This window comes from Podarcis pityusensis (genome assembly GCF_964106645.2).
Source record: "Podarcis pityusensis genome assembly, chromosome: 5".
In the NCBI taxonomy this organism is placed as follows: domain Eukaryota; kingdom Metazoa; phylum Chordata; class Lepidosauria; order Squamata; family Lacertidae; genus Podarcis; species Podarcis pityusensis.
This window is the reverse complement of record NC_138032.1, coordinates 35,512,508-35,533,772: the sequence shown is the minus strand read 5'-3', so window position 1 is coordinate 35,533,772 and position 21,265 is coordinate 35,512,508. Positions and strand designations below refer to the sequence as shown.

Genomic DNA, 21,265 nt, shown 5'->3' with positions numbered 1-21,265 from the left:
GCCTATGAGATCATAATTGGAGAGTGATGGAAAGCTTGGCATTCAGCAGCTCTGAAACCAACAAACCTAACTAACTTCTAAGCTCAGTCTTCAGACAACAGGAAAACCTTCAGGCAACTGGGGAAAACACAGGCAAGGAAAGGACCAGGAAAACCAGAGTACTTAATTTTACAGGATATGCATTCCTCACACCTAGAGGTACCCGGGGATCAATCAAGATGGGTAACATTTAGGCGCAAGTCATACACATAGTGGAGCATCAACTTTTTTCACGTCTACCTTAAACTCTACATTTCTATAGGTTCCATTTCCCTGTGGTTTGTGTCCTCAACTGAACTAATATTTTATTTCCAAGATAAACTTGAAAGGTATTAACATTAACACTACTCCCCCCTCCCAGTTCTTTCCTCTAGATGCCAGCTGTTCCATTGGCTTTTCTTCAGCTTTCTGATTCCTTCTTGTGACTAGTGCATACTGCTGCAGGGGTACAACAGAGAGGTCAATTTAGAAATCACTTCAACATGCAGAGAAAACTCTTAGGTAGATGATCAATAAAGATTGCAATGTCTGTGGTGCCAAGTTCTCAGGAGTGAAATCTCTTTACTCAAGGCCAGTACAGCACCACACATTACTCTGCTCAGCTTGACCGGAATTGCTTTCCTGAAGAAAAGTTCGGCACTCTCTGCAGGAGAGCCATGAGATAAGTTGAATACAGCGTTGCACTAGGTTGACCAAGAAGACCCAGGTTCAATTCACTGTTTAGCCATATTGTTACAATGTACTGCCCTCAGTTCTTTGGAGAAAATTGTTCTGCAAAGACGATTTCAAACCGATATATTCTGACTATTTGCTGAGGGCCCTCTCAAGAGTTGCCGAAAGATAACTTCGCAATATGGTGCCTTCCAGGACACTTGTTCAAAATAGAGGACCGTTCACCTCCACTGCGGGTATATTCATGAGGCACAGTTAAAGTAATGTCCAACAGCCCCTAAGAAAAGGCATTGGCTTCAAATTTATGCATACATTTAGTTGGTTACTCCTAAATGACAAAGGAGAGTCCTAAATAACTTAGCGTTAAGAGATATAAAAGTGTGCACCATCTCACCCTGATCCCTTTCCCTACTCTCTTGCCCCCTTTCCCCACCAGGATAATCTACCATCAACTCTCCTGTAGGAAGGCTTCTAGGAACGGGAGACAGGAGAACACCCCACCCCTAGATTTGCTCCCCTCACCACACGGTGATCTACTGCCCTGCTGGAAGGATTCTGATGTATTTTAATATATTAGTATTGTTTATTGTGTTTTTGAGGTATGCACTTGAATATTACTTGTAAGCTGCCTTGGTAGGATTTAGATCTTGAAAGGCGCATGAGAAATATAACTAATTGTAATAAATAAAACAACTAGTTGGCAATAAAAGTCAGAGTTTGATCATCGATAGAATTGCTAATTCTTCCCTCATCCCCAACAAATTAACACCATATGAATTTCACACACAAGTGGTGCAGCTCGTTTTGCCACTATAAAGGAGTCTGCCTTTATAAATCAGCAGGAGGAATGCAATGTATTCATAGAATCATAGATTTGGAAGGGACCCCGAGGGTCATCTAATCCAACCCCCTGCAATGCAGGAATCTCAAGTAGTTCAAGTACATGTAAACAAATGGAGACGTCATGCTGCTAAACTGCATCCCATCAGAATGCACGCCTGCAGATGAGAGAGCTAGAATGGCAAATAGAAGCATATGGAATACAGGCATGCTTGCACAATGAGAAGAACCAGGATGTGACCTATCATTTCCAGTGCAAATATTGACAGGTACAACACCCAGCTGTTACATTATGGAATGCAGATCAAAGTGTAGACTGGAAGAAGCTGCTAAACTACACAATAGAGGCTGGCTTGCAACTACTTGCTACTATGCTCATTAGACAGGCTATCCAAGATGGTCCTGCCTCCTCAGTTTAGGAAAGGGAAGAGAATTACAGATTGCATTCCGCAGTGTGAGCATCCTTTCCCTGTCCCCATTTCCTGGGCTTATTTCAATATGTAAAACAATGCTGATGCTATTCAGCTCTGAACAGTTGTTTCAGGGGCTATTACTACTAGGTGTCAGTGACAGGGAAAGAGCTTAGGGGACCAATGGGTCACCACGCAATTTTGCAAGAACAGAAGCGCCCAACACTTTACAGACAGAAAATGCTCAGGTTTCAGAGTACATCTCTGAACATGCTACTAGACTGCCCAGTAGGAACAGACACTGTCACAACCAGGAAATCTCACACATTTAAGATTTAATAATAATAATAATTATAATAATAATCAAAAAACAACAAGTGTGTGCATTATACGCAAGGTCTGTTATCAGTGCTCTTGGTTAGCCGTTTGCTCTTTAAGTGTCAGAGGGTTGAAGACAGAGGATGCAGTGTGGATGAAAATCCCATCTGTGACACTCTGAGAGGGAGGGAGGGAGGGAGGGAGGAAGGAAGGAAGGAAGGAAGGAGGTAAGGGACTGGAGAGGGTTCAGAACCGGACAAAGGTGGCATCAATCTGCCGGACAGATGGAAGGGCCAGCATGATTTTGCGTCGGTACTGGGGATCTTTTTGCAGTGGGTTTCGCTCCAGGTAGACTGTTTCCAAGTTCTTGGCTCCTTTCAGCTCATCCAAGTCGCTCCAGCACTCAATGAGGTTATCGTTCATCTGGGTAGAACACACACAAAAGAAAAGTGCCAGCAATTTTTGAGAGTCGGTAAAGAATAGACTCTTAATCTCAGGGTCGTGGCCCTAGATGGGCCAGGGCTTTTCCTATTAAGTCAAATGGCACAAAAGGAATCCTTGCTGCTGCAGCTCCCACATGACTGGTATAAGCTAAGGAGCAGTCCTAAGGCCCAACAAGTGGCAAGGGTGGGGACAGGAGGATGCATGCTTGTTCCTCCTTTTGACTGGATTGAGAAGCACGTGGTAGACTTAATTATTCGAGCCCAGTGCTTCCCATGCTGTGGCTCTCACACACATGCAAATTCAGTGTATGGGAATGACATCCGCTCTCCCCAAAATACAGTACAATAATTTTGTTTGAGCGCTGTATTAAAGGTGCCTTTCTGGATCCCCAATTTCTGACCGCTTGGCAGGACAGCCTGGAATTAAAGTTCTGTCACTGCAGAACTTTAGAGAGTTGGAAACTCTCTCACACCATCAGCGACTGAGTACTAGATCAGGTTATCGCGGTCTTAAGCCACCATTCTAAAAACTTAAGAACAGCCTTCTGATTCAGGCCAATGTCCCACCTAGTCCAGCTCTTCCTGTTTAGAGAGTAACCAACCAGATACCTATGGGAAGCTTGCAAGCAGGACACGAGCATAACAGTACTCTGCCCACCTATGATTCCCAGAAAAACACTGCCTCTGACAGTGGAGGCCAAACATAGCCATCGTGGCTATGCTGCTGGTCCGTAAGCACTTCTTGGTCTCCCTCTCATAGACTTACCCAAAATTCTTGGAGCTCTGTTAGATGGGTAATATTTTCAATCTTTTTGATCCTGTTGGCCGCAATGTCCAGCATTGTCAATTTATTCTGAAACAAGCATAAAGAAAACTTTAGTCTCTATTTTCATTCTTGTCTTCTTGCAAATTGTGCATCCTTGGACGAAACATTAATAGGCATAAAGGGACATGCCATGTAGCAAAATAGCCAAAGTTCATCAACCATACATACTGCAGAGTCAACTGCTCTCCCTAAGGTATAACCCTACTTGACCTTTGGCATCTAAACATCAGGATTGGAAAAATTTACTGAACTGGCCAGAACTAGCAGGCCAATTTTGGACATAAACTCATTTTTTTTAGATAAATATAACGCCTCAAGAGAAAAGCACAACCCACTTCCCAAAATACTACTAGTGTGCTGGAATTCCCTCAATATTGCTTTATATAACCAAGCGTGGCTAAATACTCTATGCTTCTCCTTTTCCCACAGTACAAAAAATACAACCCTTTGTTTGTTCCCCTTTGGCAGAAACTCACGTTCACATTGCGCATCATCCTTGCTGGTCTTCTGCTTCCTCACATTGGTTTCCCTACTTCTATCCAGTACTGTTGCCAAAATTATTTACCTCTCTGGTAACTGACCACATTAACACCCTTTCCTAAATCCTCACACTAGCTTCCTCTTCACCACACAAACTTCTTTTCCTTAACTTCAAACCCCTCCATGGCCTTCCTCACTTTATCTCCACACACTTATATCCAGACATATCCCTGCCTGTGGCTTACAGTCTTCTATCTCCAATCACCTTCAGTAATCCAAAGGTCTCCTGCTCCCTCAAAAGACTCTGCTTACACAAACACACACACATACAACTCTGTGCTCTCCTCACTGCTATCCCATATCCTTCAGCTGCCATTCCAGGATGTCTCTATGATGCAACTCCTTCCTTCCTCAAAACTCACCCGTTCCATGAAGTCATTAGAACAACCACCTAGTCCCAATGCTCTACTGAAATTAAGCCTATACGTTAACTAAAATAAATGTGTGTTCTTTCCATATTCCCCCATTTCTGTCCCCTTCCTCTGTTGCCTCCCTTGAATCTGTGTCTAGTTTATAAGACTCTTGGGGTAGAAACCTGACTGCCCATTCTTTGTAAAATGGCATGTACAGTGGTACCTCGGGTTAAGTACTTAATTCGTTCCAGAGGTCTGTTCTTAACCCAAAACTGTTCTTAACCGGAAGCACCACTTTAGCTAATGGGGCCTCCTGCTGCCGCCACTGCACGATTTCTGTTCTCATCCTGAAGCAAAGTTCTTAAGCCGAAGTAATATTTCTGGGTTAGCGGAGTCTGTAACCTGAAGCATATGTAACCTGAAGTGTATGCAACCTGAGGTACCACTGTACAAGGATGGCGCCAAATAAATAACAATAAATAGGCAACTCACATTGTTTTCCAGCCCTTCAATGACTTCTATGCCATTATGGCTAAGGTACAGCTCCCTCAAGTTCCCCAAACTCTGCAGCCCTTCAATCTTGGTCAACCGATTGCTCTAGGGTGGTGATAAAAAATGGATTAACATGACAGAACCAGATTTTTCAGGTAAAAAATTTACACATCTCTCTACTGAACTCACTGTATTTGCACGGCACATTTTATACACGTCTCGGAGTCATTGTGCAGCTGCACAATATCACATGTACACCTTTGGCCCATGCACATTACTTTATGTTTTCAGTAACCCTTTGCATAATTTCTGATGCAGTTCGAACAAACAATGTATTAAAAATCATATATTAAGAGGAAAGCATGCATAAAAATGCAAATATTAGTGACAATATCATACCAAAAATGCATTAGGAGAAATTGCTTGTAAAAATCTGTACATTAATCAAAACTGTATACACAAATGTGTTTATTAGAATAAATTCACACTAAGATGCTGAAGAATTTTCATTTTTTTCAATTGCAAATTGCTGAAGAAATGTAGAGAACTCATTTTAAGACTGGAAAATGATAAGCTGAGAGAACTGGTTGACAGTTCCTTCCTTCCACAATCTGAACTATAACTATAATTGCCTCCCTTCATTCATAGAGGTTACTGGTCTTTTTGTCATTCTAGTTTTGAAAGGTCTAAACTGGTGCAAAGTTCATATGATGGAGGGGAAAAAAGCAGACATGATAAATGAATAAATAAATGGAATGGGAAGTCCAGGGCTGATACCTGTATACTAAGCACTGTTAAGTTTGTCAATGCATCCAGGTTCTGAAGCTTGGTGATTTTGTTCTTTCCCAGAAACAGACTGTCCAGATTAGTCAACGTATCAATATTCTGAATTGCCTGCAAATTGACCACAGTAAACATTACAATCCTTGATTCTAGCAAGCAAACCTCTTGAACACATTCACTACTTAGTAAGACTGTAGCACAGTCAATTACCCAACATCACCCCACCCACTCCTTTATCACAAACTTGTATACTGAAGGTGGCTCATGACATGATTCAGATCAGAAGTCTCATGCTGTATGACTGATGACTTCAACTTTGCACTGGTCAAGCAAGCTGAACTAACACAGTATCCATAGTTAAGCTGTGGGGAAATGCTGCAGAATAGCAACTTTCAGTTTCAAGTTTGAGTTCTTTGTCATTTGGACTCCCAAAGAAGTTCTGAGAAGAAATTCCTTAAGAAGGCAGAATCTTTAGGGTGGCTCACTCAGAACAAGTGGCCTACAGAATCCCATTAGCAGGATGTACCTTCTTAATTATTAAGCACCTGGGGAATCCATGTGAAGCTGGAACAATGAGATAATTCCACCTGGCAGAATATTCAGGGGTGGAGACAGGGTCAGCATTGTCAATAAAAGAAAGAAAAAGTATCTTATGTTTAAAAGTATTTTTCAAAACAAGCGATTACATGAAGGGACTGGAAGACAGCATGCCGACTACCCAATATAAATAGTTATTAGTCATATTATTTCACTGATGTTTGATTATTATGTACTGGAACAGAGAATATTCTGTTTATTTGTGTCTCAAAATTTCATTTCATCTTCTAGCTTGAGTTGCAGCTTTCACATAACTAGTTCCACTCAACTTCTTGTTGCTTATCAGATGTTTACCCTACTTTCATTATCTTTTTTTTTTTTTTTTTTTTTTGGAGGGGGGGCTTGTTTCCTAAAATCACAGTTTCTTAATGTACTATCTGATCTTGCCAAGTCTACAGTTTGGCTTTCTTCCACCTTCCAATCTATGCTGTCAGTAGTATACAGTTACAAGCCTTTGTTCCTCCAGTACTTTTCAAAGTCTGGGTCCCCTTATGTAACAACCTGAAGTTGTCCTTCGGTGTGCTGCTTTAAAGAACCATGTGCCAGCCACAATCAACACTGTGATGAGTTTCCCTCTTGCATTTTAAAATGTTTTTCTTGAGTTATTCTCAGAAGGGGGAGCAACACATTTTTTAATAGAAATCAGGGAGGTAGCCAAGGAAAGCATTTGGAGGCCAAATGGACACTTCTTCCATTCTTCTTAAGTCTCCCTCTGGAAGTCACCGTTGTAGTCAGCAGCAGCACATTTGCAACCTGAAAGTTTTTACCTCTCCCCACTCCTGTCTGATATGGCTGATTTCTCAGTTATACCAATGACGGATCCTTACAGACCACCATCAAATACCTACCCTGATTCGATTAGATCCCAGCTCTAACATCTGTAATTGCTGTAAGTTGCTTAGGTTCTCAATTTTGCTGATTTTATTGTTCACAAGAAAGAGTTTCTTTAACTGAGTGAGCTGGTCCAGCCCCTCGATGTGCCGTAGAATGTTAAACGAAATATCCAGGACCCTAAACAGGAAACAAAGGAAAATACTTTAAAATGCAGGCATCTTCTAAGGCATACCATCCCAATCTTGCTCCAAAGAGCTCATAGTGCTATATATGTAGCTGGTTCCTATTTTACCTTCACAATGACTCAGAAGTGGGGTATGATGAGAGAGTATGGGACTGGCCCAAGCTTCATGGCTCACTGGAGGTTTGAACTTGGATTACCCCAGTCTAAATCTGTAACTTCTCTCTTTACACCAAGGGGGGGGGGGAGGGAATCTGTGGCCCTCCATATGTTGTTGGACTCCAATGACCATCACCTCCTCCAGCAGAATGGCATGATGGGGATTGCAGTCCGGCAACGGATTGAGGAAATCAAAGAGCTTTGTATATACTGGCTGAAAGAAGCTTCTGCAGGTGGGATGATAGCTTGTAGTCTCTCTTTATATGAACAACAAATTTGGCCACTCAACCAAAAACCATGTTTTGTACTAAGTATAGTTAGGCACAATGTCTGAATTAACAATGGAATGGTGCCTGCATGAAGTCATTGTCTTACATAACCATGCAAGTTACAATAAGATCTATGATGCAGGAAAAAAAGAAGCATGTTACAATGAGGACAGCCATTCTGAAAGAGGGAGACTAACATGGGAACATCTCTCACTAGTATTGAAATACCTTTCCTGGATTCCAGTCCATTTCCAAGAAAATTCAAAGTGCTGGCAATTACCTTTAAAGCCTTTAAAGCCCTATATAGCCCAGGTACTCACTCAAGTTCTGTCAGGGCCTCCAAGTTCTCAATCTTTCGAATCTGATTGTCATAGAGATCCAGTTCTCTGAGACTTTGCAACTGTTCCAGATTCTCAATGCACTTAATCAAATTCTGACGGAGACAAAGAGTCTGATGTGTAGAGAGAAGATAAACAAAGGATGTAAAAACAATAACGCACAAGTCTCACTCCCAACAGATGCACTTAATACGGTGTATGAAACAGCTTTGAAAATAAGTTCTCTGCAGGTGGATGCTGCCCTCACTCAAATTATTTGTTCTTCTCCTGTTCCTCCACCAATTCTTAATATCTCCACCCATTCCCCACCAGATGAAGACTCCTGCTGTGGCCAAAACGGGTTACTGTGCATTTTCGCTGGGGGGGCGGGGACACGTTGTTGCCAATCCTGGCAGTCTTTGGGCCAGGAGAAAATGAAATTTGATCTATAGCACACCACTGCACAGCCCAGCTAAGGAGATAGTGAATCAAACTAAGTGGTACAAATTACTGGATCTTCCAATGTCCTTTATAAAGCCTAAAAACAACTGTGTTCAGGTCAATGAGGCTTGCACTCATGCCACTTTCCAGCTTAAAATTGCCCTTGAAGTGGATATTAGCCCCACTTGGGAAATATTACAAGTATCTGTATTGTGTCTACCTTTTCTCATGGTGAAACTATTAGTAGCTCTGTGTGTGCATGAGAATTTGAATTGGAGGAAATGCTTAGGGTATGGTGAAGGGTTGAACATTCCTGCACCCAAGCACTGCTCCCTTGAGTTAATTCACTCGGTGGCTGATTTCAAATTTGCTTTTTAAAGAGTTTGGGAGATCCAGCCATGGTCCTCCTCCACATGCAGCTGCTGAGTGACCTTAGGCTAGTCACACTTCTTTGAAGTCTCTCAGCCCCACTCACCTCACAGAGTGTTTGTTGTGGGGGAGGAAGGGAAAGGAGAATGTTAGCCACTTTGAGACTCCTTCGGGTAGGGATAAAGCGGGATATCAAATCCAAACTCTTCTTCTTCTTCATATGTAATTTGACCCACAGTGGAATGCTACTAGTGTACTTCTGGGTGCCCTCTGCTTCCCTCTTCTCAAATGCAGCCTTTATTCCATTATGCTGCATCCCTCTAGCTAGAGAAATATAGCAAAGTACTCTGGCTGCCCTGCATGCTCTCAGTTACACAACCATGGCAGAGCCATATCAGCTCATCTAGAGAGGGCTCCTTAAGAGTCTCACCTTCACTTTCTTGAGCACCTCAAACCCTTCAATCTTGCCAATTCGGAAATGATTCAGATCAACATCCTGAAATGTAATAAAAAGCCACAAGCCGTCTTAGTATTCACACAAAGGTTTATTTCAATATTACTTCTAAAGTAGCATGAAGGTAGATTGTAGGCCTATAGCATGTGGGTTGCAAGGGTGGGTGATACCATCACAGTGTGCAGAAAAGCTGGCCTTTTTAACTAGATGAGAACCCTCAAAGCCCAAGGGCCTTCTGCTTAGAGAGACACAAATCAGCACAATTGCTGTGCAGGACTCACATCTCTTTCCTAAAAGAAGGGGCTCTGTGCCGAATATATTACATCTTTTTCAGCAATCAGAAACACAAGGATTTGGCCCTATTTTTCTTCTGTGGGACAAGCCCAGCTCCTTTCAACTTTGCCATGAAAAGTCAAATGTATACGGTGATGTCAATGCTAGTTCAGATCTCAGGCTAAACCCCTCCCCATGCATCAGCCAAGCAATTTGGCTGTCCCCTCCCCTTTTAAAAAGCACATGCACATTTATGTAAATATGTAAACAAATGTACATCTGTCAACACACAAAGCCACCCAATTCTTCCTTCTGTTTACATTGCTACCATAGTACAGTGGTTCCTTGGTTCTCGAACAAAATCCATTCCGGAAGCCTATTCGGCTTCTGAAACGTTCAAAAACTGAGGCGCGGCTTCCCGTTGGTTGCAAGAGCTTCTTGCCCTCAGCGGAAGCCGCATCGCACATTTGGGGTCTGAGAAACGTTCAAAAACGGAAGCATTTACTTCCAGGTTTTCGGCGTTCGAGGACCGAAATGTACGACAACCGAGGTGTTCAGGAACCGAGGTTCTACTGTAGCAAAAATCCTGTGGGGAAAGTGTCAGTTACATGCTTTGCAACTATATGCTTATAAATACACTGTGTGTGCCACTTGCTTTTGCATTTTGGGGAATGAGACACACAGAGCAGGCAACTAATTCCTTTTTATAGTCTTCTATAGGGAAAGTGGAGCCCTTTGACATGCTGTCTAATCAAAAGTTTTCCACCATACCAACGGATCTGAAAACAGCTTGACAGTGCAGATCTTCAAAGACAAAAAGGAGAACGGCAGATGCCTCTACCCCTTTTTGTATCAACTTTCCATCAGCAAAGTATCTTGTTGCCTTTGAAGCTCTCTTCCCCAATTTCTCTGCTGTTGTGATCCAGCTCTTCTCATACCAAGTACCTGTCCCACCATTGCCCTAGATCTCAGCACAGAAACAATATATACATTTTAAAGGGGGGAAATCTGTTAACTCTTGGAAAGAAATTCTTGATCACACAGGCTTCCTCTGCCGGCCCTTCCCATGTATTGCTACAATGTAAATTAAATCTACATTACCTCTGCTTCCGGATCCAGGCTAATCGTCTCCATATCCACCGGCGTCTCGGCTTCAGCTGCAATAGAACAAATGCACTCTGCTTAAAGCCCATGCTGCTCATCAACTGAACTCGAGCTTGCAATGTCAGCTCTCCCATAGGAGAAAGAATGCCTTCAAAAGAGAGAGGGAGCACCTAACGTATTCAGAGTGGATTAGGTCTCCTAACCTGGTGGTCACGTTGCCAGTAAGAAGTGTGATATACACTGAAGGAAGCAATACTGATGAACCCTTACAAAAAAAAGTACATTTACAACATTGCACTAACAGAAGTTGTGCTTCAGTGGCTAAAGGAGGAAAGTCATAGCCGGCAAAGTGGCTAATTGTACAAACTCTATAACTGTTACCAGAAATGTTAGATTCGTCATCGGCCATCTTTGCAGCCCGCTCCCTTTGGGTAACATGGCACAGCTCTTGGAATGGAAGAAACAAAAATCACAAGGATTATCTGGTGGCAGAACACCAATTTCTTGGTCTAGCCACCTGAAGAACTACAGCCACATTCTTCATGATTAAAGTCAGCCAGATATATTTGCAAGCTGTATTATTAGGTCTCACTTTTTTCATTAGAGTACACTGGGAACCTGGTATTACCAGCTGTTTGAAGAAACTGTTTTGCTGCTTTGATTTCCCCCCTTCAAAACCCAACCTCGTTCCTAAATGCAATTCTCACTCTGTATGCATGAGTGGAGGTGGACTTCAGAGATTTGTGCTGAATAATTCATGCAAGCTTTCCATTTGGCAGGTGGGTGGATTCTCTCCTTCACGTAATGTTCAGCAACATAAGCCCTCTTCAGGCGTTCAAGCCTCAACACAATGAGCAGGAACAAGCAGGGGGAAAAAGGAACTCCAGGTGTATAGCAATTTCCATCAAGTTCACCAGCCACTATAGTAAACAGAAGCCGGTACTGTGATTAAAGTACTTGGTGGAAATTGTTATATAAAACATGCTCCCAATGAAGGACGTTTCCAAAATGTAGCAGCCAAGCAACTGAAGTTTCTTTCTCTTTATTTCAAAAGGAAGTTTGTCAGCAGTGCTTTTATTGGTTTTGCGGCCTGTTTTTGCTTTGGGAGAAGAATCCAGGGGCTCCAATCTCCTCTGACACAGCCCCAGTTTCACCAACTTTCAAGCATGGAAGGGCAAACATTGACAGTGGGGAGCTAACTGTGCTTGTGCAGGCTCCCCAAGCAATTTACAACCTTGAAATGTCAAGGTTCTTAGTTGTGCACAGGACCTGCACAAGTAAAGGGAGCTTCCTACTATAGATGTTGCTTTCCCAACATGTGGCAGGAGAAGCAAGCAGGGATGCAATGGAAGGGACGGGACTAACAGGCTCATGGCAATCTCCCCCTCAGACAATGACAAACTTGTGAACAAATAATGACCCAGGAAGGCTACAGAAGCCATTTATTCCAGCACACAGGATTTGCTGACACCCACCCAACTGTTCGCTACCCTCCCCTCTTGAGCCCCCTTGCTCTGTCTCAGGCAAGGGGAATCTTTAGCTCCCCAGATTTTGCTGAACTGCAACTTCCACCAACCCATTCACCCCACTGGGGCTGAAGGGAGTTATAGTTTGGCCAAAGGTGCCCCACACCTGCTCTCTTATGTGCAAAGCCACCCTCTCTCCTCCAAATCCTTTTCTGCAAGCTTCTGCTCTCAAATCATCAGCTACAGGAAGCAAGAAGGGCCAAAGGAAAGCAAGGTGTGGGGAAAACAACTGGATGCTCTTGCCTATTTACTCTGCTACAGTCAACTTTTATGCCCCCAAATTCCACACACATTCCCACCACCTGATAAGCACTGGATGGCTGATATGAACTGGATTTAACTAAATAGTTGTGCTAGCGGGAGCCACCATGACAAATCCTGCTTACCCACCCCCTCCAAAAAATGGCTCCGGGGTGTGTGTGTGTGTGTGTGTGTAAGGTTGGGAGAACCCCCAAGGCAGTGTTTGGGGAAGGAGAGGGGCATGTTCCCACCGTCAAGTAGAAATGCTTGTGCTGACAGAATGATCATAATAGCACTGAATTCATCTCAGTATATTTCATTCATGGACAAATACAGATAGCAATCCGATTAAATAATAGTTGCCTAAGCCACCAATGTTCTGAAATCCAGTAAAGCAAGAATTCTTGCAATTTAGGGATGAGCAGGGTGCAGCTCCAACGCTAGTCCTCAAGCCAGCAGATACTTTGCTGTGAAAATGTCATCATTTAGTTAATACTGAAACACATACAAAGCAACCACCTGCCCACCTCACTTATTATTAATTTAGCATATATTCATGATCAAAGCGGTTGTCACAATCTGTTGGGAAGTCAGCTGACATTTTTGCCACCATGTGGTTGAGGCTGAAAGCAAATTCCCTCTGAGTGCACCACAGGGACGTAGGCAAAGTACAATAAAGGAGCTCAAAATTGTCAGAATGCCAAAACTGCACATGTGCAGGAGATGAAATACAGGCTGCAAGTCCTCAGCCCAAAACAAACTGGGCTGAAAGAAGCAGGCTGCTGTGCCAAACTTGCATGCCAGATTATGAACCCGCCCAGGCCAGGATTAGAAAAAACCCAACAATGGTCTTGGCAATTAATACAAAACTAGTCATTTGTGTAACAGTAGGCTATCTCAGCATTAGGAACATAATACTAGAGCTTGTTCCAATCATCTCAGTTACTCCCAGTTGCACCCATTGTGGCAAAGCAGTTTGTTCAGGAAGTTCCTGCCAGACAAATGCTGCCATTATGCCCAGATTGTTCACAGAATTTTCAAAATGCATGATAAGACTGGCCGAAATATTGTCCAAAACTGGTATGAAAGTTCACATCATGATAATTGTTTCATAATATTTGAGGTGGCAATATATCACGAATCACAATTTGTGTAAGAGCTAGGCAAAATCTGGTTTTCAGCATCATGATAACTCACCATGCACTGCAATGTTATCAGCAGCTAAACCTCACATTATCACCAGCTAAACATAATCATTCCACCTCAGATATTAATTGGTGCATCTGCCATATTATTAGCATGATACTCTAAAACTCTCGCTCTCCTATTTCACAATTCCATATAACACATGCCATCTGAAATAGATCCCAGGAACAACAGATGTTTCTTATGCAATAGGTTGGAAACAATTGGCAGGATTCAACTAAGGCAGTGATCGACAAAGTTGGCCCTCCAGCTGTTTTGGGACTACAACTCCCATCAGCCCTACCTAACAGGACCAGTTTTGGGACTACAACTCCCATCAGCCCTACCTAACAGGACCTGTAGTCCCAAAACAGCTGGAGGGCCAAGTTTGGCCATCACTGAACTAAGGGATCACACATTGGGGCTCCCCCCCATCCCAAAATTGGCTCTTGAGGGTGCTGGGAAAACCCCAGAACAGTGAACGGGGATGGTTCCATCTGGTAAGCTGATATTCTTATGCAGACAGAACATGTTTAATAGTGTGGTGTTCAATTCCACCCCAAATGTTGGATATCTCTTTAGCATACATGGGCTCCTTATGTAGTGTTACCTAATACAATCCAGCTTTATAACCCCTTCCAGGTGGGTAATTATAATTTGGTATGATTTGAGGCCACTGCAGGAATATGCCTGTATATTGAAAGGTGTGCATTCATACAAAAATATCCACATTTTCTTTGTGGATATGTGTGTGCTATAACTAAGAAAAATGCTATTAGGATTGACAAGAAGGGTGTATGACATTTTATAAACTTGCATGGGATGAGGAAGAAACATTCTGTTTTCCATTCAGTAGCAGATTAAGAAAAGGTGTATGCAACAAATAGATATTTTTACCCATGCTTATGCTTTGGATTCAGACAGACCACAGTGGCTTTAATTTCCAGCATGTTCTAGTTTCTTTTGTTCTTATATGACTCTGCAGGTTATCCAAATGTAGCAAGTTGAAGCAAGCAGGGAAGCTGTCTATCTCTGCCTTGGATGACAGAGGACTTTTAATAAATGCTCCAGTATGAATTTGCCTGGAAAAGCCCCAAATTAAACTTCACTGAAAAAGGAGCATATTATTACACCTGAGTAGCTTATTCTTGGACTTAAAAGTCAAAACAGAATGCCAGCAGAAAGTTCTAAAACATATTATGGGTACTACACTGAATCAGAAGGAAGAGGTTGTATTAGAACAAGCACAGCTTGGATGAGTGAAACAGCCAAGACAATTTCTTCAATAGTTTGAACTCTAACCCAGCATTAAAGTAGGAGCTCTCAAATCAAGCCAAATACAAACAATTTTTCTGCAAAGTAAGAATTTCATCAAAATTGATTGATGGCCAATATTAGATTTCACAATAAAAATGTTACGGTAGCCTAAATACAAGAAAAGGTACTAAGCTTAAAGTATTAACCATAAACATCTTTTGTTTTGCGTTTCAATTTCAATTTAATTTTAAATCATATAAAAAACTGAAGATTAAAAAAATCAGAGGAGACTTAATTGCTGTTCATTGGACACAGGCATGCCCAAACACCACTGTTTGCCTCTAAAAGATGGCAGGCTCAAACATGTATTCCTGTAAGACTTTGAGGGGGGGGGGGAATTACTGAGCAGACCCATTAGAGGTCATAAGCTCAAACTTCACTTTCAACAATTGTGAATCCTCTTGTGTTCAGCTCTTTTGAACCATGTACACCCTCTGCTAGGCAAGGAACTAACCAGCCACTTCTCATTACAAAGAGGCCAATGTGGATGCTATATGGAATGACAAAGACAGAAACAAAAATAAAAAATCTTGCTCATAGGAACTGAACAGCTATATTCTACAACAGCCCAGAACATCTTAATTTATATCTATTAAAGTGCATTAAGTTTTTAGTATATCAAAGAACAGCAGCAGCACACTATCAGAAAATGAGTAACAATGCAGTCCAAATAAAAAAATTCCTTCCTGTAGCACCTTAAAGACCAACTAAGTTAGTTCTTGGTATAAGCTTTCGTGTGCATGCACACTTCTTCAGATACACAGTCCAAAACATACAAAAGCATTGCTGGAGGCAGAGATACAGTGCAGTATAAAAATTACACCCCAAAGCCTGCAAGTATAGAACACTTTAACAAGGGGTGGTTAACCTATGGCCCTCTGTATGTCGGTGGACTCAAGCTCCTATATGTCCCAGTCAGCATGTCCAGTAGTCAGGGATGATGGGAATGCTTGTTCAACATTTAGAGAGTACCATGTTAGCTACTCCTGCTTTAACTCATCTCCTAAAGCTTTAAAGTGATGGGTTATGATATGTCTTCAAGTGTATACCAGCATATGATCTCTCTTTCTTGAATAACAGTTTACCTGTTGAATTCTCGCCATTCTGTTCATCCCTCAAACTCTGCTGACTGAGGTCTGTTACTATGCAAACCGTTTGCTTCTTCCCTTCATCGTCTCCCGACTCTTCAGACTCAATCCTCTTGTCAACTGTGTAAAAGAAACACTCTGTAATTAAGTTTTATTTCTGGAAGGAAGCAAACAATGACACACATATAAACTACTAATAGTATTAAAGCAGGTGTGGGGAACCTGTGACCATCTTGCAGATGATAGACTCCAACTCCCATCAGACCCAGCCAGCATGACCAATGGTTAGGGATGATGGGAGTTGTAGTCCAACAACATCTGGAGGGGCACAGGTAACCTCTCCTCTCCTGCTATTGGAATTTCTATATTTGCAACATAAGAGAAGGGCAGCCTGCTCCTATGCATGCTTACTCACAAGTATGCCCAACTGAGTTCATCTGTTTCCAGAGAAATAGCCATGATTCTTTGTTGATTTTGCTGCAATAGACTAATATTTCATTATGGCATATAAGCTTTCAGTGATTAAAGTACTCTTGTCCAAAAAGCAATTTATGTCACAATAAAATTGGTTAGGCTTTAAGTTGCCACAAGACTTGAGTGTAACAGGACTCACCCACAGGCATTATGCAGAGATGTCTATAGCCTTAAAATAGGATTCAAAGAACAACATCGCTAGTTGGAATGCTCAATGCTACCACAAGCTACTAGCTAACTGGCATATTCACGCAGTGTCCAGCTAAAAGTAAGACATGACTTGTAATTGTTCTCTATGGATCCAAGTGGGGAGCATAGAACTATCATGTGTGTTTAGCTTACATGATCTTTGTTTTTATAAATTACTACATTAGCCCAAACAAGGATTCCTCTTCTCAGACCTTCCGGGAAGAAACCTTATTACCAGATGCCCGAGGACTGTTCTATGGCAACTCAGTGAGAAGGAAAGAGCACCCTGCCAAGATTTTTGTACATTTTTCTCCACCTAGTCTGCAGGTATAGATTATAATTACTTCATGTAACACATGGCATAGAAATCTTTCCAAGACACCACCACAGACTTCAGGACTGCTTCAGATGTTATGAATTTCCTGCACATACTGTGTATGTGAGAAAAAGAGGACCAACCACACACAGATCACCATGTGTGATCACTGCATACACATCTAGTTTGCCATATGTATCCAACATCACAAAGTCTAAACAGATGTTAAAGAAAGGAGGATTCCCTGGTCCTGAATGGGGTAACTGTGCCCCTGAAGGACCAGGTGCGCAGCCTGGGAGTCATTTTGGACTCACAGCTGTCCATGGAGGCACAGGTCAAATCTGTGTCCAGGGCAGCTGTTTACCAGCTCCATCTGGTACGCAGGCTGAGACCCTATCTGCCTGCGGACTGCCTCGCCAGAGTGGTGCATGCTCTGGTTATCTCCCGCTTGGATTACTGCAATGCGCTCTACGTGGGGCTACCTTTGAAGGTGACCCGGAAACTACAACTAATCCAGAACGCGGCAGCTAGACTGGTGACTGGGAGCGGCCGCAGAGACCACATAACACCGGTCTTGAAAGACCTACATTGGCTCCCAGTACGTTTCCGAGCACAATTCAAAGTGTTGGTGCTGACCTTTAAAGCCCTAAACGGCCTTGGTCCAGTATATCTGAAGGAGCGTCTCCACCCCCATCGTTCTACCCGGACACTGAGGTCCAGCACCGAGGGCCTTCTGGCGGTTCCCTCACTGCGAGAAGCCAAGTTACAGGGAACCAGGCAGAGGGCCTTCTCGGTAGTGGCGCCTTCCCTGTGGAACACCCTCCCACCAGATGTCAAAGAGAACAACAACTACCAGGCTTTTAGAAGACATCTGAAGGCAGCCCTGTTTCGGGAAGCTTTTAATGTTTGATGTATTATAGTATTTTAATATTCTTTTGGAAGCCGCCCAGAGTGGCCGGGGAAGCCCAGCCAGATGGGCGGGGTATAAATAATAAATTATTATTATTATTATTATTATTATTAAAACAGTAGCTGTACAGAATCTGACAAAGTAACCTAAGTATATCAAGCCTACATGGAGCTTACTTTAAAATCACCTGCTTAGGGACCAAGATGGCTCATTTTTAAAATTTCTGTGCTTAATCTATATCATAGTAGATTTGATTACAGGAGGGAACTGGTACAGCAGGTATGGGCAAAAGGCATATCTGTATCTACTAGTAGATCTCAGGATGATTAGCAGTAATTCAGGTAGGGTTTCTAAGTTCCAATTGTTAAACAAAAGAAACAACAAAAGAACTCTGCCCCAAATAAAATAAAATATTAGGCTGCTAAAATGAAGAAAGCTAACCAGAAGTGAACTTTTGTGTTAAATAACTGTGAGCTCAGTTCAGTTCTGGTACAGTACTGAAAACAAATCCTTAGGTTGAGAATGTGTTCAGAGACACCCTTTAATTATAACTGTCCATCTTTTGCACTTGCTTCTTGTCAGCAGATTTTGGGGTTCTAGTAAAAAACAACAGTTCCAACAAGCGTGAACCTTGCCACCCCTAGATTAGAGCCTGCCCTAGGATGTTTTTGATTCAAATGTCAGATTAGCTTGCATCATAAATTTACTCTTTTCCCTATTTTTTGGCACATCACTCTGTCAGTCTTAATTTTGCACTTGTAATACAGGCATAATATTCACCTACCATATAGAGTTGCTGTAAGGATTACTGAAACAGTGCATGTGAAGAAATTTCAGCTCTTAATATTTTTTGCTCTCTGCAGAATAGAATTAGTAACAACTGGGAAAAGTACTAAGACGCTAGGATGACTATTCCTACTGTTCTTCAACAGAACATAGAGAGGGTCAATAGCAGTGCTCTTTTGCACTACTCATGGAGCACCCATTGTGTTTTGTTTTCCTGGTCTCATGCCTTAATATGGTTACTGGCCTTTGGGATTAAAAGCCCCGGAGTAATATTTTTTCGTAATTCATAACCCATCGTTCTTAAATACTAACAAAACCAGCAATTCCTCCTCAAAGGTCCAAGAACAGAGTTCTCCTAAATAATTTTCCTGTCCCCACAAAAAGCAGTCACACATTATTGTTCACAGTACATGAGATTCATACATATTAAAATTTCAATTCCTACACTACCATAAAGAACACCTCCTTGAATATTTTCCAAGGTAAAGTAAAGCACTGAAGGGGAGGCAAGAGGCAGCATGTGAAACAACTAATGGGGTCCTAAAGAATATAAAATATCCCTCTGTGTGTCAGTTTAAACTGCGGACACCAAGGATTCCAGTGACCACTTAGTGGTACCGCTTAATCTGGTAGGAGGAAGGATTATCAGATACCTCTTCTTGGAAAAGATGTCACCCATTTAAAATTATATTAGCAGTGTCACACAGATAAGGAGGGATATATTTTGTAGGTCACGCTAACAGCGTAACAGAAGTCAGGCACCCAAGTGTTTTTTGAAAAAATAAATTTGCGGGGGGGGGGGAGAACCAACAACCTGCATTAAAAAGAACATGCACTGGATATGGATATAGATTCGGGGAGGTTCTTACAGTTGCCCCCCCCCCGCCTCTGCTTTGCATACACCCAGTTTCCCCTGCCCAATACTATTATTCCACCATGCTTCCTCCCAATGCCCCCCCTACACCCATCGCCCCATAAGTAGGTTCCCCGCCAACACACGGTGAGCCTCCTCCACAGCGCCCACCTCCCGCAAAACGCCGACGCCCAACGGCTCCTGAACCGCAGCCTCCCCGCAACGGCCGAAGCCAACCTCGCCCGCCCCAACCCAGATTCGGACACCGCGCGCTACGGCCCGGCCTCTCACCCTCCATCATCTCTTGCGCGCCCTCCCCGCTCTCCGTCTCAGCTACCGTCGTCGCCATAACGCTTTCCACCCCCTCCCCCTTCCGGCATCGGACACAGCGCTCGGGACAGCCAATGGGCAGCTCGATCGGAACCGCCTGCATCCAATCACAGGGCCGGCTTCGCCGCAGCGGCTCCCAGGGGGGTTCTTGCGCCTGCGCCTGGACCCGCGGCCTTCTGGGAAATGTAGTTCCCCTTTAGGACACTCGGCGGCAAGCCAAGGAAATACGGGTGGAACAATCTCAGGGGGGTTGGATGGGCAGCGGACGTCCCCCGCGGTGCTTGTCGGTCAGCTGTAGGGACGCGCTGTCATGGTCGCCCCTGGATTGGGATGTGAAGGCTGGCTGTCTCCATGCCAGCAATCCGGCTGACAAAAAAATAAGAATTTTGGGGGGATGGGGAATGGGGGAATAAGGGTGGCTAAAGGAAAAGGGCTAAACTGCATTTTCCCTGCCGTTCGCCCATCCCCGGAGATCTTGGGAGGAGGTGCTTGCACTTCCTGTGTTGGATAACTAGGTTTTGGTAGCTAATCTTAGTGTGTGGTTTATGGGCTCATCTGTTTTTCTTCAGCTTTCATTGCAATGTTGTGCTGTTTACTCTCCCCGCCAGAAGTTTGCCAAATATATCAAATGCATATAACTATGGATATGCATACACAAGTAGACCCCTGCTGGATCAAAGGAATATGCTCTACCATGAGGCAGAGTGAAGCAGCTGCCTCACAGCAAATTCGGAGGGGTGGAAAGTGGCTAGAAAGGTGTGCCACGTGGTCCGCCCTACAGCAACTAAGCTAGCTTGCTGCTCCAGCATAGCTGGAGCACCAATGAGGCGACCTGAGGCAACCCATCTTGGGTGGCCCCAAATCCCACACCAAGATCTGCTGAGAGGCCCAACAGTGTCAGTCTGCATTTTTTAGTACAAAAAGTATTGATCTGATGTGTAGAGATATTTCCTATTCTGATTAATTCAAGAGGATTCTGGAAGCTTTTTTGTGTGAAAGAAACAAGCAGAAGGTTCATGATGTTTGTGTTATTCCTTTAGAGAAGCTGAGTACAGCTGGCTTAAACTGGGTCTCTTATATCTTTCAGTCAAGGTCATTCTGACTATAACAATAGGCCAGAAGGAGCCTGGGTTTCACTTTATCTTTCTATCTCTCTTCTGGTGTGGTGTTCTGTATATAGTGTTAAGCTTTAGCCTTATTATAAGTTATTGTAAGTTTAAGTTATGTCTGCTGCAACTGGATTTCTTATGGACAGTGGCAATCCTGAATGTATTAGATTTGTGACCATTATGCTCATTTGCCTTCAGTAGCAGTAAAGCTCTGTTGGATGAAATATT

At 43.0% G+C, this 21,265-nt stretch overlaps 1 protein-coding gene and 1 long non-coding RNA gene across 2 annotated transcripts; one reads left to right on the top strand and one right to left on the bottom strand.

Annotated features, from left to right (window-relative positions):
* The first annotated feature begins 44 nt into the window (after nucleotides 1–44).
* LOC308477761 lies at nucleotides 45–1,432 on the top strand. Its single transcript, XR_013986697.1, has 2 exons — nucleotides 45–198; nucleotides 1,148–1,432. It is a non-coding gene; the product is annotated as an uncharacterized lncRNA (long non-coding RNA).
* An 847-nt stretch (nucleotides 1,433–2,279) lies between these two features.
* Nucleotides 2,280–20,036, bottom strand: PPP1R7 (protein phosphatase 1 regulatory subunit 7). The gene is made up of 10 exons (XM_081006625.1): nucleotides 19,890–20,036; nucleotides 16,068–16,190; nucleotides 10,712–10,767; nucleotides 9,314–9,379; nucleotides 8,077–8,207; nucleotides 7,162–7,324; nucleotides 5,711–5,827; nucleotides 4,934–5,038; nucleotides 3,489–3,575; nucleotides 2,280–2,702 (listed from the first exon to the last, which is right to left on the bottom strand). The coding sequence occupies exons 1-10, from the start codon at nucleotides 20,029–20,031 to the stop codon at nucleotides 2,526–2,528; spliced, it is 1,167 nt and encodes a 388-aa protein (XP_080862751.1). The 5' UTR covers nucleotides 20,032–20,036; the 3' UTR covers nucleotides 2,280–2,525.
* Nucleotides 20,037–21,265: the final 1,229 nt, after the last annotated feature.

Bases quoted from the DNA above. Each gene is read 5' to 3' on its own strand.
- PPP1R7 (XM_081006625.1), bottom strand. From the start codon at position 20,031: ATGCAGGCGGTTCCGATCGAGCTGCCCATTGGCTGTCCCGAGCGCTGT. The intron at 16,191-19,889 runs GTGAGAGGCCGG...TCTTTTACACAG, and splicing joins CGCGCAAGAGATGATGGAGG to TTGACAAGAGGATTGAGTCT. The intron at 3,576-4,933 runs GTGAGTTGCCTA...TGCTTGTTTCAG, and splicing joins TTGAAGGGCTGGAAAACAAT to AATAAATTGACAATGCTGGA.